At 38.5% G+C, this 12,734-nt stretch overlaps 2 protein-coding genes across 2 annotated transcripts; one reads left to right on the top strand and one right to left on the bottom strand.

Annotated features, from left to right (window-relative positions):
* The first annotated feature begins 635 nt into the window (after positions 1-635).
* LOC139441949 (uncharacterized) lies at positions 636-3,399 on the top strand. Its single transcript, XM_071222697.1, has 5 exons — positions 636-1,095; positions 1,412-1,624; positions 1,722-1,928; positions 2,272-2,475; positions 3,152-3,399. The coding sequence occupies exons 1-5, from the start codon at positions 636-638 to the stop codon at positions 3,397-3,399; spliced, it is 1,332 nt and encodes a 443-aa protein (XP_071078798.1).
* A 3,122-nt stretch (positions 3,400-6,521) lies between these two features.
* Positions 6,522-7,762, bottom strand: LOC139443425 (fucolectin-5-like). Its single transcript, XM_071224414.1, has 2 exons — positions 7,624-7,762; positions 6,522-6,769 (listed from the first exon to the last, which is right to left on the bottom strand). Exons 1-2 carry the CDS (start codon positions 7,760-7,762, stop codon positions 6,522-6,524), a joined length of 387 nt encoding a protein of 128 aa, XP_071080515.1.
* Between the last annotated feature and the right edge of the window lie 4,972 nt (positions 7,763-12,734).

The raw sequence follows: 12,734 nt of genomic DNA, 5'->3' as shown, positions 1-12,734 counted from the left end.
AACAGGTATTTTACAAATTGGAATTTCTTTGTAATCAAATGTTTGACTTTATCTCGTCACGATATGGCCGTAATATTGCCAATGTGACGTTAAATTTAAACTCACTCACTCATTCAGGGTTAAGTGTAAATAGGGTGAATATCCCCCGGCCACAATTCGGTATCTGATTGCTTCCATGAGACGACGATGCCAGTCAGTTCGGAACTCTAATGGCGGCCATCTAAGATATTGAGAACAGATGGCCTTCACTTTCAAATCTTTCAATCTCTATTACTAGAGAACATGTAATGATTTCACAATGCGTGTATATATCTTTCATCTCAATTGGCATTCCGTTGAAGTACGTTTGATGCATAAATTATATATTGACTGATCTGAATCCAATCAACATAATAAGCTCCTTTTAAGTTGTTCATTCTTTTGTTCAATTCGTTTTGAGATTCGACTGAACATTAAATTTATCTTAGAGAATGATTTTCCAGTAACACTTCTATATTGATATCAAGGACATCACATTTGCTCAAGGTTTACAAAAATCAATTTGCGAATAATGGGTCTTTATTTAGTTGGTATAAATAAAACCACTGCTTCTATATTTTCCTAAGTCATTTATGGCACATCGTCAATCTGGTAAAATGACACGATTGTACTATGGGGTATTCGTATCATGTTTTGGGCTGGCAGTAGCCCAGTTTCAGGGATTTGAGGCACCTGTATTCACCGGTTCGAACTTCGGATTCAAACAACCAAAATCTGGAAACCCAGGAGACCCTTTTGGAGACCAGACGAAAGACGACAATGCTAAAGCCATCAAAGCTGCCACTGAAGCAATAGAGGCTAAGGTACAAGCTGAATTAAAGGAGACAAGAGGCAAGGTACAACAGCTGAAGGACAGGTTTGAGCAACAGGATAAAGAGGCAACGACAATAAAGGGACAGGTGCAGGAAGTCAACGAAAAAGTAAAGTCACTGACGGAGAATCTCCAAAGTGTTGCAAAAGAGTCTGAAGAAAGGAACAAAGCTGTGCAAAAGAAGATGAAAGAGCAGTGCCTTGTCACGGCTCAACTACAGGCAGTCGTCAGCAACACTGCAACTGGTTTGACTTTAGCTTAACATGCTTTCGTTTGCATATTGAGGTGATCCATCAAATTTAATCTACATCTAATCTAATTAGATGTTAACCAAGCCTTAAACCCGTCTTGACATCAGATTAAGAGGTTTTGTTTTCCCTTACATGGAGGATATATCTATGTTGGTATGATCTAATTATAAGATGAGCTTTCAAAAGAGTAACATGAAATTAATCGGTCACAACACACGTGATCAATTTGGCAGTGGTTAGAAATATGCATGTGTTATAAAGCAGTATGTGAGCCTTATAGCAATATATGTCATTATAGGACACTCTCCAGCCGGAAAACCTACCTTCACGTCGGCAACATCAAGTTCAACTGTTAATGGAGGAGTGGCTACTCGGGCAATTGATGGCAATACAAATCCCATGTATACCGGAGGCTCGTGTACTCACACGAGTCCCCGGGACTCCCATTCCTGGTGGCTTGGACATCTAAGTGCGAAGAGCGAAGTTCACAACATAACACTGACAAACAGAAAGGACTGCTGTGGTATGTTTTGTTTGAGACCATTACTTTCCTTTACATGTATTGTGTACTTAAGTGATATGGAACATGGAATGATGATGATATTTTTGTTTCTCTTCAGCCGATCGCTTGAAAAACGTGATAATTGAAGGCTTTCAAGAAGATCCCACAAACAATCCTGAAGCACAACCGCATTTATGCAAAAAGCACCCGGATCAAGTTCAGGCAACAGAAACTATTCAATGCGACTCCCCTATTGCTGCACATTTCATCCGAATTTCGCTGGGTTACAAGGAGCGTCTGACGTTATGCGAGGTTGACGTAGGAGGTAACATTTACATGGAATAGTAGAACTGTGTGAACAAATGTCTAACTGCAAACTTCACAAGCCTCTGGTTGTAAAATGTTATTTCTAGTTGTGAATATTGAATACCTGTGTGAGCGTATCCAGTAATATGTGCGTTGTTTCGTGAAGCCAGACTGATCAAAGTATCACCACCAGCTCTCTTGATTATGGTACGTATACGTATAGCTCTTGTTTATGGTATGTATAGCTCTTGTTAAATGGTACATATAGCTCTTGTTTATGGTACGTATACGTATAGCTCTTGTTTATGGTATGCATAGCACTTGTTTATGGTACGTATAGCTCTTGTTTATGGTTCGTACAGGTGTAACGATAGAAAGGAAAGGTTTTGCTCTCCAAAGTTCTGTTGCTTCCCCCTCCACCAATGCCATGATGGCGACTGATGATGACTCCAGCACCTGTTCTCTGACTGGAAGTGAGACTGGCGATGCTCCCTGGTGGCAGATGGATCTGAATGGGGCAGTTACTGTCTTAAGTGTGGAGATCACAAACCGGAATGATGACAAATGTAAGTGTGCTGTCACACAAATCCGTTGACTTCCAGTTTATTTTCTGCAATGGGCGTTGCTTCTATCATGTGTAAGATTCTTTAACATTTTGTGTGATAACAATTAAATTTTTAGAACAGTTTGCGACTTTTGAGGATTTTGATACTGTCTGTCACTGTTAAGGTCTGTTTGTTGTTGTTCAAATTCGCACTCAGAAATATTCAGCTATGTGACGGCGGTCTGTAAATAACTGAATCTGAACCAGACAATCCTGTGATTGGCCTCATGAGCATCAATTGGGATCCGATCACATGCATCAACGAAGTCAGCGAGTCTAACCACCCGATCCCCTTAATCGTCTTTTATGACAAAGATAGTTGCCTCTTAGAGCAAGCCTTTGTTGTTGAAGACCTGTTCTCTACCCAGATCTTCATGGGCTGGCAGTATTAAGGATACATATTCACATGTAACTGGCGGTTTCCACATATGCAACCAATGTTTCTTTTCAGTTTTCTGCTTTAATGCATCATATATAGTTTCTATGATTTTGAATAATCCCTCACTGTGTTTCTTTGTATCTTTGTTATATAATATTTTGAATATTGCTGAGTGTGGCATTAAACAAAAAACAAACAAACGAGCAACTGTTATTAAATCAAAACAAATGTTAATGTATTTTACTGAACTTCTATCTAGACACGTGGCTCTCCAACATCCAGATTGATCTTTATGATCAACTGCCATCAAGCTGCTCAGGCGACACAGAGGTCACCCCTCACAAGTGCACATCCCGTGATGAACAAGTTGGTCAAGGAGAGGCAGTCACCTTGACTTGTGACACGCCCACTATCGGTCGTTACTTGAGGATCACCAAGAAGGTCACACTTCCTGGCGAAGCCCTGTCTCTGTGCGAAGTCACCGTCACCACTTTACCTTCAACATAACAACACATTCGTGTGACACGCGCCACCCTTGGCATATGAACCCAAACTGCTCGTCATTGGGTCTTTGTACTACAACGTAATAAATAGCAGCAAGCGATCATAGTTAGCTGTATTGATTTTTCAGTTGATAAGCTCTTTCAATATAATTATTCACTATAATTAAGCTAAGTACGAGATATGAGAACTCTGAAGATCCGGGATAGAATAGGTTTTCAGCAACCAATGCTTGCCGTAAATGGCGAATATGCTTCCCATATGAGGCGACTAACGGGATCGGATGGTCAGGCTCGCTGACTTGGTTGATGCAAGTCGTCGTAACCCAATTGGGTAGATCGATGATCATGATGTCAATCACTGGATTGTCTAGTCCAGACTCGATTACTTACAGACCGCCGTCATATAGCTGGAATATTGCTGAGTGCGGGGTTAAACAGATACTACTACTACTACTACTACTACTACCACGAAATATGAAGAGGTCCTGTTTTGGTCCAATTGACCAATTGGAACACGCTTGGGTGGCTTTTCTCACTCAGAATTGTTATCGACCTCACTGCTGCTTGTGTCATCCACTTGATGTTAGATTTGTCCAGTGTATAAGCATTATGTGTTTGGATATATGTACATGTTTTAAATGAAGTAAACAAGACTTGCTGTTACATGAATGTATGCAATTCTGCTACAGAGTGTGTTGGCACTCAATTCCCTCGCGAAGAAGAAAATGGAGTCAACGGGGTCATCAAATTATCTCACGTGTTGAAGTTTTTCATACCGGATTACTCCATCAGTTTAGTCTCCCTTGCGAAGTTGAAGGGAGATTTTCATCCATCTTGCAAGCTCAAGGATGAGCAGGTTAACATATACAAGAAACATGTGTTCTTACACCTTACTGATTTTAGCAATATCCCTGCAATATCACGATGGGGGACACCAGAAATGGGCTGCACATATTGTACCAATGTGGGGAATCGAACCCAGGCCTTCGGTGAGACGAGCGAACACTTTAATCACTAAGCTACCCCACCGCCCATCAGCGTTCATGAGTTAGAAGTTAGATACATGTTAAACACAAGACCATGTTCAAATAACTGACTAACAACATTATCAATTAGAGTTGTATGATTAGAATGAATAAACATATACGCATCTTCTGGACAAAGACTTCCATCAAAATCTGATCGGTTTAAACCGATGTTCATGCCCAGATTATAATTAAAACGACAAAACCCTTTCTATTTTCAAATAGTTTATTCCCTTCCACTGTTTTACCCACCTGAACAAGAAATAAAAGAGACCAATGTGACAGCCTCATCTGTTTGATGTTTAGATCTATGAATACAGATTCAGAGTGACAAAGGACTCTCCACAAGATTGTCTGACAAAATGATTTCAACTTTCCAATAGTCCACTTTCCCTTCATGTCGAGCAGCTCAAACCTCTGGTGTTTACATTTCACAACTTTTGAGATACGACCGAGCATGCTCTTTATTCCAAGATTTTAAAGAGCGTCATACGACTATTGCTCTATCTTTGAGTTGTTTGATCAAAGATACAACATTCAAGGCCTCTGTATAGCTTTCACAAATGTTTATGTTGGACATGAAGGGAATTTCCAAATTCATGAAATCAGTGACAAGAATGATGTCCGGTGCAATTCCTTATTTTGACCATATGTAACTGTGCTTTTTCAGGTGAACAGTTGACCTGCTTTTGCGTGTGTTTGTGACAGGTGCCACTGGTGGGACACGATCGCTCCCCTTTTCGCGAACACCTGGTATCATCACTATGTTTTAGTGATTCATGAACATATGCTCCTAATATAGTACGGAACAGTACAATCGACTTGCATTGAATATGGAAACGGTTTTGTCACTTTTATTAAACAGCTATTTTGACTTTGCCATTCCAAGCAGAAAAAAAACGATCAGCAAGAAGGAAGGGCACACCTGGTTCCCAAGGGGATGCCTACTTCTCTCTTATCATGTCTTACCCCGTAGTTGGTCGATGGTCACCACGATTTGTAACAGATGGACCAAGGAATAAAGATGACTTTCCAACAATACAAAAAAAAAAGTGTCCATTGTACGATTTGTAGTACACGTATATCATAAGCATGTGTCTGTTAATCATCATCAAACAGTGACGATACCAGGTGTTTACGTGAAAAGGGGGCGTATCCTGCACCACTCACCAAAAAACACATGCAAAGGCAAGTTCACGTAAAAAACAAGGTCAAAATAGGGAATTGTATCTGACATCATTTTGATCAAATTTGAACATGTCTTCCACGTAACACCTATAAAACATTTTGAAAGCTTTACTGGGACCCTGAATGTTATAACCTTGTTCTAACAATGTTTGAGCAAGATCCTTATGGAGAAGAAGGAGAATCTATGGTCATAATTTGTGAAATTAGACACTTAAGTCTAGAGCTGCTGGAATATTATTCAATATAAAGGGGAAACTGACAGTGACACTTTGGATTAATAATAACGCCTATTTCATATAAATCATAATTTAAGTGTCTGGTCGTATATCCTTGCTTGGTATGAATTCTTTTGCCAAATAATAAACATTTAGGGTCAATCTTTTTTAAAAGCGCTGAACTTTGATAAAGGTGTAGAATTTCTGTCATGTAGTGGAATACTAGTATTCCACATTCTTATTTTCGAAGGAGAAAATGATTCATGAGATTGTTTTAATCTTGTAAATGGAAAGTTGGATGATATCAGCTTTTCGAAGAGAATATGTGATCCAACATTTCAGTGTGTGAGATCTTTAAGATAAAATGGTGCAATATCATAATTTATTTCCTATAAAACATACAAAGTTTACAGTTTTTCCTTCGTTCTAATATAAAACCTTAACACAAGAGAATAATCAGTCTGGGCCACCTGCTCGAACAGAGTTCATTTGGCATAATAGGCAAAATAATGTTGAAAACTATCTGAATGTGCCATTGATAATCAGTGATGAAACCAGAGGCCCGTGAAAAAGGGTAAGCAAAAGTAGTAAAATCGTAAATATCTGACAGAGTGTTGTCGACAAAATTAATTATGGCCATAAGTGTCATCAACTGAAATTAATATGCCAAAGGTGACGCAGGTCACAAGAATGTGTTGTTATGTTGAAGGTAAAGTGGTGACGGTGACTTCGCACAGAGACAGGGCTTCGCCAGGAAGTTTGACCTTCTTGGTGATCCTCAAGTAACGACCGATAGTGGGCGTGTCACAAGTCAAGCTTACTGCCTCTCCTTGACCAATTTGTTCATCACGGGATGTGTACTTGGAAGGGGTGACCTCTGAGTCACCTGAGCAGCTTGATGGCAGTTGATCATAAAGATCAATCTGGATGTTGGAGAGCCACGTGTCTAGATAAAGGTTCAGTAAAATACATTAACATTAGTTTTGATTTAATAACAAACAATTGGTGAATATTTTTAAACTGATCAAATAGTTGCATTCATATACCACAGTGACTGCTTGTCATCAGAGGCGACTAACAGGTGATCAGGTTTGCGACTTGCTTTGATGCATCCTCTTTCATAACATTTACCTAACATTTTGGGGTAAAACATTTAGGCAAGAAGTAGGTATCCCCATGGGCACAGTTGTGTTCCCATTCTTGAGGGTCTGTTTCTTCATGCATATGATTTGGAATTTCTGCTCAGATTGATAAAGTCAAAACAAGGTAATCAGGCCAAGAAGTTAAAGTTACGCTTCAAGTATATCGATGATCTGGTATTGTTTCATTAACAACTCCCTTCCACTGGTTTACCCACTTGCACTGGAAATAAAGGAGACCAGTGACACCGCCTCATCTGTTTCACATTTCTATTGGAGACGGAAAGGGTTTTGTCCTATCGTATACCAGTTATGTGGATCGGTGATGCCGATCACTGGACTGTCTTGTCCAGGCTCGATTATGTACAGACTGCCGTCATACAGCTGAAATATTGCTGAGTGCGGCCTTAAACCACAACAAACATACCTTAACACTTCCACTATACACGTACATCCGCATGTCAATTATCAGTTGGAGTACATTGAGAGACAGGATCAAAATCCTCAAAGGCCGCAAAATTAATGATCTGAACATGAATTCATTATCACACAAAATGTTTAAGAATCTTACACAAGATGGAAGCAGTGTCCGCTGCAGATAACATTGAAGTTGAAACGAAATTGTGTTTGATTGATTACATTTGTGTGACAGCACACTTACATTTGTCATCATTCCGGTTTGTGATCTCCACACTTAAGACAGTAACTGCCCCATTCAGATCCATCTGCCACCAGGGAGCATCGCCAGTCTCACTTCCAGTCAGAGAACAGGTGCTGGAGTCATCATCAGTCGCCATCATGGCATTGGTGGAGGGGGAAGCAACAGAACTTTGGAGAGCAAAACCTTTCCTTTCTATCGTTACACCTGTACGAACCATAAACAAGAGCTATACGTACCATAAACAAGAGCTATGTACGTACCATAAACAAGAGCTATACGTACCATAAACAAGATAACTGGTGGTGATACTTTTCATTCTACCCATATATATACTAAACAGATAGGTTTATGATCAGTCTAGCTTCACGAAACAACACACATGTTACTGGATACGGTCACACAGGTATTCAACATTCACAACAAGAAACAACATTTTACAACCAGAGAATAGGGAAGTTTAAAGTTAGACATTTGTTCACACAGTTCTACTATTCCATGTAAATGTTACTTTCTACGTTCACCTCGCATAACGTCAGTTATTCACGGTAACCCAGGGAAATTCGGATGAAATATGCTACAATCACAGGAGAGTCACATTTCTGTTTCTGTTCCATGAACTTGATCTGGATGCTTTTTGCATAAATGCGGTTGTGCTTCAGGATTGTTTGTGGGATATTCTTCAAAGCCTTCAATTGTGACGTTTTTCAAGCGATGGGCTGAAGAGAAGCAAACATATCATCATCATTCCATGTTCCATATCACCTAGGTACACAATACGTGTAAAGGAAAGTAATGGTGACGAACAAAACAAACCAAGTGAAGTTCCATCGTGATGATGGAGGAACCTCGGATGAAAGTACACACCTGGAGCTTAAATATTAGAGACCAGCGCATTATGACATGAGACATCTCAACTAGAGCTAAAACATGAGCGAACATCACATAATAACAGATGTCTCAGCTGGAGCTGAAACATAAGAGACCAACACATTATAGGAAGTGGCTATGTCCTGAGCTGCTGACAATAACAACATGGAGAAATGACACGGAATTCATAACCACATTGTCAGGTCACACTGTTAAACACGTAACGTTTTGAGTGACAGTCCGTTCAATGCTACATATGTCCAATATGTAGACATTTTGTTCTTATGATAAAATGATACCATGACTACCCGAACACAAATAGCATTCGTGTGCCATGCAAAGTGAGTGAGCGAGTATGGTTTTACGCCGCTTTTAGCAATATTCCAGCAATATCACGGCGGGGACACCAGAAATTGGCTTCACACATTGTACCCATGTCGGGAATCGAACCCGGGTCTTCGGCGTGACGATCGAACGCTGTGCTATGCAAAGGCACAAACCCAATAAATGTTTCAATCAATAAGTGTAGTGTAGTGTTAATAGTTATTAGAATTGAAATAATATGCAAAAAAGATACTTCACTATTTTCCCTTCTAGAGATCCTCTCGCGAGAGAGCAGAGCTTTATGTAAACACATCGCGTACAAAGTCAAGGACGAAAGTAATTAAGGGACGTTATTCTAAATGATATGACGAGACCTATGTTCGAATAGCAGACGTTCAGCGATAAGATGTGTGTTCAGGTCTGATGTTACTTGATGAATGCTGGGTCAGTTTCACAACACTGCTTGTTTCTGTGTTTATGTCAAAAGTCAAGTTTATAGAGAAATTACTAACATTCTACCTGGAAACACTCAAAACAAAAACTGTTCAGGAAGCAGCGCACCCACGAGCTGGTTAAAATGACAATGTTAGTTTCTTTTGCAATTTACATATCAAATATATTTCACGAATAAACAAATACAATATCAAGCTACATGTATTTGTACTTAGTTGACGTATTTTTTTAAACCTATCTTGATCCATAATTCTTCTGAAAATTTTAAAGTGACGTTTTCATTCACAAAGGGAGATAATTTAGGAATTGTCAAGTTATGTTGTCTCATGGAACACGCCACAAGTTAACGTGAACATATATATAATATAGTCCTTTTTCTATCCTTTTAAATTAAGTAGAGCTTATAAACTGATTTGTCTGATTTTATTTAAATCTGGCTCAGGAGCGAAATATCGGCATTGTCAATGTGTAAAATCTATTCCAGAGCGTAGTTCGATGACGCTTGGCTTGTGTGACAGCATTGCAGAGGGTCAGTTAATAGTATTTGTCCGGTGACCCTATCCTTTACAATATTATTGTTTGAATGGTCTCAAGTATCAATATTTTGTGAAAATAAAACGGGTAAATGGACACTTAAATTTTAAAAAGACCAACATCAATTATTATTTTAAGATAGGTCCATTGAATGCAAAATTCAAAGATTATAAGGTGAAAATGTCTATTTTATATTGATCAGTAAATTTAATTCAATAAACATTTTCTGCAAAAATATGTTGGAAAGTGAATTTTAGACAATGTTCAAAATATGTTACTTCTTTACGACATTTTACACCCAAACGAGCTTGGGAACCTATTTTTACTTGAATTTTCAAATCGCCATTTTCTAAAATACGATACGAAAGTATGTGCTTAACTTTGCTCTCAAAATATCAATAAATTGCTCTATATAATTGAATACATCTATGTGGTTAATCACCTGTTTTTAGAGAATGCAACTATTCAAAAGACAATATTTAATCACTTGTCAAATATTTCAGTAATATAGATAACCTAGGTGTTATTTTGAAAACAAAAACAAACACAATTACGTTTGCTAGAAAAAAAACATTAACTATACTCTTTATACCAATATACTATACGCATATTTGATCACATGTATTTCCTTGTTAAATCAATAAGATTAGATGTGCCTGAGTTATCAATAAGGTCACGGTCATTACTATAGAGCCTGCCGACACCTTCCGTTTTAATCCTTCCAAAATTATCCAAAAGGTATGTTGTTTCACACTTCTTCAGCATGGACTCGGATAGAAATATATTGTAAGCTATCGACTCTATAGTTATGTGGATCGATATCGCGATTAAGAATATTTCTAACGTGATATCTTTGATGCGTCCTTCGTGTTTTTTCGAAGTATCAATATGAATCACACAGTTTAACACAATGACATGTCATCTTTGACATCTTTGAACGTAAAGCAGATTATTTGTTTGAAAAATATCTATGGCAAAGTATGCCGCCATCTTTAATGAAGATAATATAAACTTACGACATGAATAGGGCTATCTTAGATTTATGACAATCTTACGATATCTTAGGGCTACGATAGTTTTGAAAATAGGCTACGATATCCTACGATTTCCGTACGATAACTTTACGATAAGTTTAGAGCTACGATCGTTTCGCAAAAAATCGAGCTCATTATTATATTAGTAATGCGTCTTAGCTGGAGCTAAAAAAGATACACCCATCTTAATAAAAAATGGGACGCTTCAACTGATACTGACACATTAAAAGACCAATACATTTCCATTACCCTAAAATTGAAAACTATAATGTCTATATCTGCATCGTCTAATTAGAGATCTAGATGGATCTCAACTTGTGCTAAAACATTAAGAGTACAACTCATTTTAATAGGAAGTGGCGCGTCTTAAATGGAACTAATACATTAAAAGTCTAACTCGTTATTGTAGGAAGTGGGATGTCACAACTGAAGCTAAAACATACGAGACGAACTGATCATGATAGGGTTTCACGCATCTGAGCTCGAACCAAAACATTAAAAGATGCACTCATTATGATTCATTCATCCACGTTATTTCATGGTATAATCGGCCATAGCAGGTACTACATAGCAACGGCATCAGCATCAGCACAACGTCCGACTCGCCAACACCACGACTCTCCATCTACAGCCTCTGACACTACCACAATCCAACAAAATCCTGCCCCCATTCTTCTTCAAATAAATAAAAGCGATAATACCCTTACCACATTCAATAGAAATCTCTGCTAAAAGCACGATTGCGACTATGGCATGATCATGTGTTTATGAATCACTCGAGAATAGTGATGATACCAGGTGTTCGCGAAAAGGTGAGCACCCGTCACAAACACATGTAAAGGCAAGATAATTGTTCACCTGAAACAAAACGGGAACATACCCCATGCAGCCACCATACCCACCGCCATTGCTGGCGCCAGTCATGCCCCGACGTTTATTCAGTTTGGATCACACTCTATGAAGGTTCACCATCAATGAACTCACACAAAGTGAAAGTCCATTCTTAAGTCATCCCTAAAGGTAGGCAAGAACTGGAACCTGGTACACATTACTTACATTATCTGACATATTCCCATTTGGACAAAATAAGTTCTAGAATTCACAGAGCCATTGCAGATCTAAACTCTGTAACTAAACACCAACTAACAACTGATCTTTATATCACGATCAGTAACTAACTTCTGTTCGAGCTCTATACATCAAAATATAAAAACAATTTAGATTTACTCTTCAGGTCATTTCATGCATCGACAGTATTCTCGGCAATTTCAAATTTCATTATAATATACAACAAATATTTTAGATTAAATCTTTGACAAACATAATTCCTAACAAACCAATTGTGATATATGTTGAATCTAAATTCGTTTTTTTTTAAAGAAATATCTGAATGCATGTATCTGTGTCAATGGGTGCAGGGGTTTAGCAAAGTCTCACCCTGTGAAGATTTGTTGATAAAAATTCCGAAGTAAAAAGTGACACCTAACCTCACCCCTCCCTTTTTAGACACTGGTACTAAGTTTGCGGTTGCTTACAACAGATCAAACAACTAAGACTGCTGAATCGACGGAGCTAAACTCGTTTTTATTACACTTAATACTAAGTTTTATTGATATTAAACCAACAGTTTGCAGGTTTCACAAAGAAACAGCATGTACCGATGTTACTACAAATTTCATAGCGGAGCTGGACAAGACAGAGCTGCGATGAAAGGTTAAAACGGTCATTTCGCGTGTGTAGTGTGTGCGCGCGGGTTTGAATCCCGACATGGGTACAATGTGTGAAGCCCATTTCTAGTGACCCCCGCCGTGATATTGCTGGAATATTGCTAAAAGCGGCGAATAAACCATACTCATTCATTCATTCATTCATTCATTATCTAAAAAATACTGATAGATG

Source organism: Haliotis cracherodii, unplaced genomic scaffold (assembly GCF_022045235.1).
Source record: "Haliotis cracherodii isolate W230 unplaced genomic scaffold, xgHalCrac1.p SCAF_5, whole genome shotgun sequence".
NCBI lineage: Eukaryota > Metazoa > Mollusca > Gastropoda > Lepetellida > Haliotidae > Haliotis > Haliotis cracherodii.
This window is presented reverse-complemented; position numbering and strand designations above follow the sequence as displayed.

Bases quoted from the DNA above. Each gene is read 5' to 3' on its own strand.
- LOC139441949 (XM_071222697.1), top strand. From the start codon at position 636: ATGACACGATTGTACTATGGGGTATTCGTATCATGTTTTGGGCTGGCA. The intron at 1,096-1,411 runs GTTTGACTTTAG...GACACTCTCCAG, and splicing joins CGTCAGCAACACTGCAACTG to CCGGAAAACCTACCTTCACG. The intron at 1,625-1,721 runs GTATGTTTTGTT...GTTTCTCTTCAG, and splicing joins AAACAGAAAGGACTGCTGTG to CCGATCGCTTGAAAAACGTG.
- LOC139443425 (XM_071224414.1), bottom strand. From the start codon at position 7,762: ATGATGGCGACTGATGATGACTCCAGCACCTGTTCTCTGACTGGAAGT. The intron at 6,770-7,623 runs GTAAGTGTGCTG...ACCTTTATCTAG, and splicing joins AAACCGGAATGATGACAAAT to ACACGTGGCTCTCCAACATC.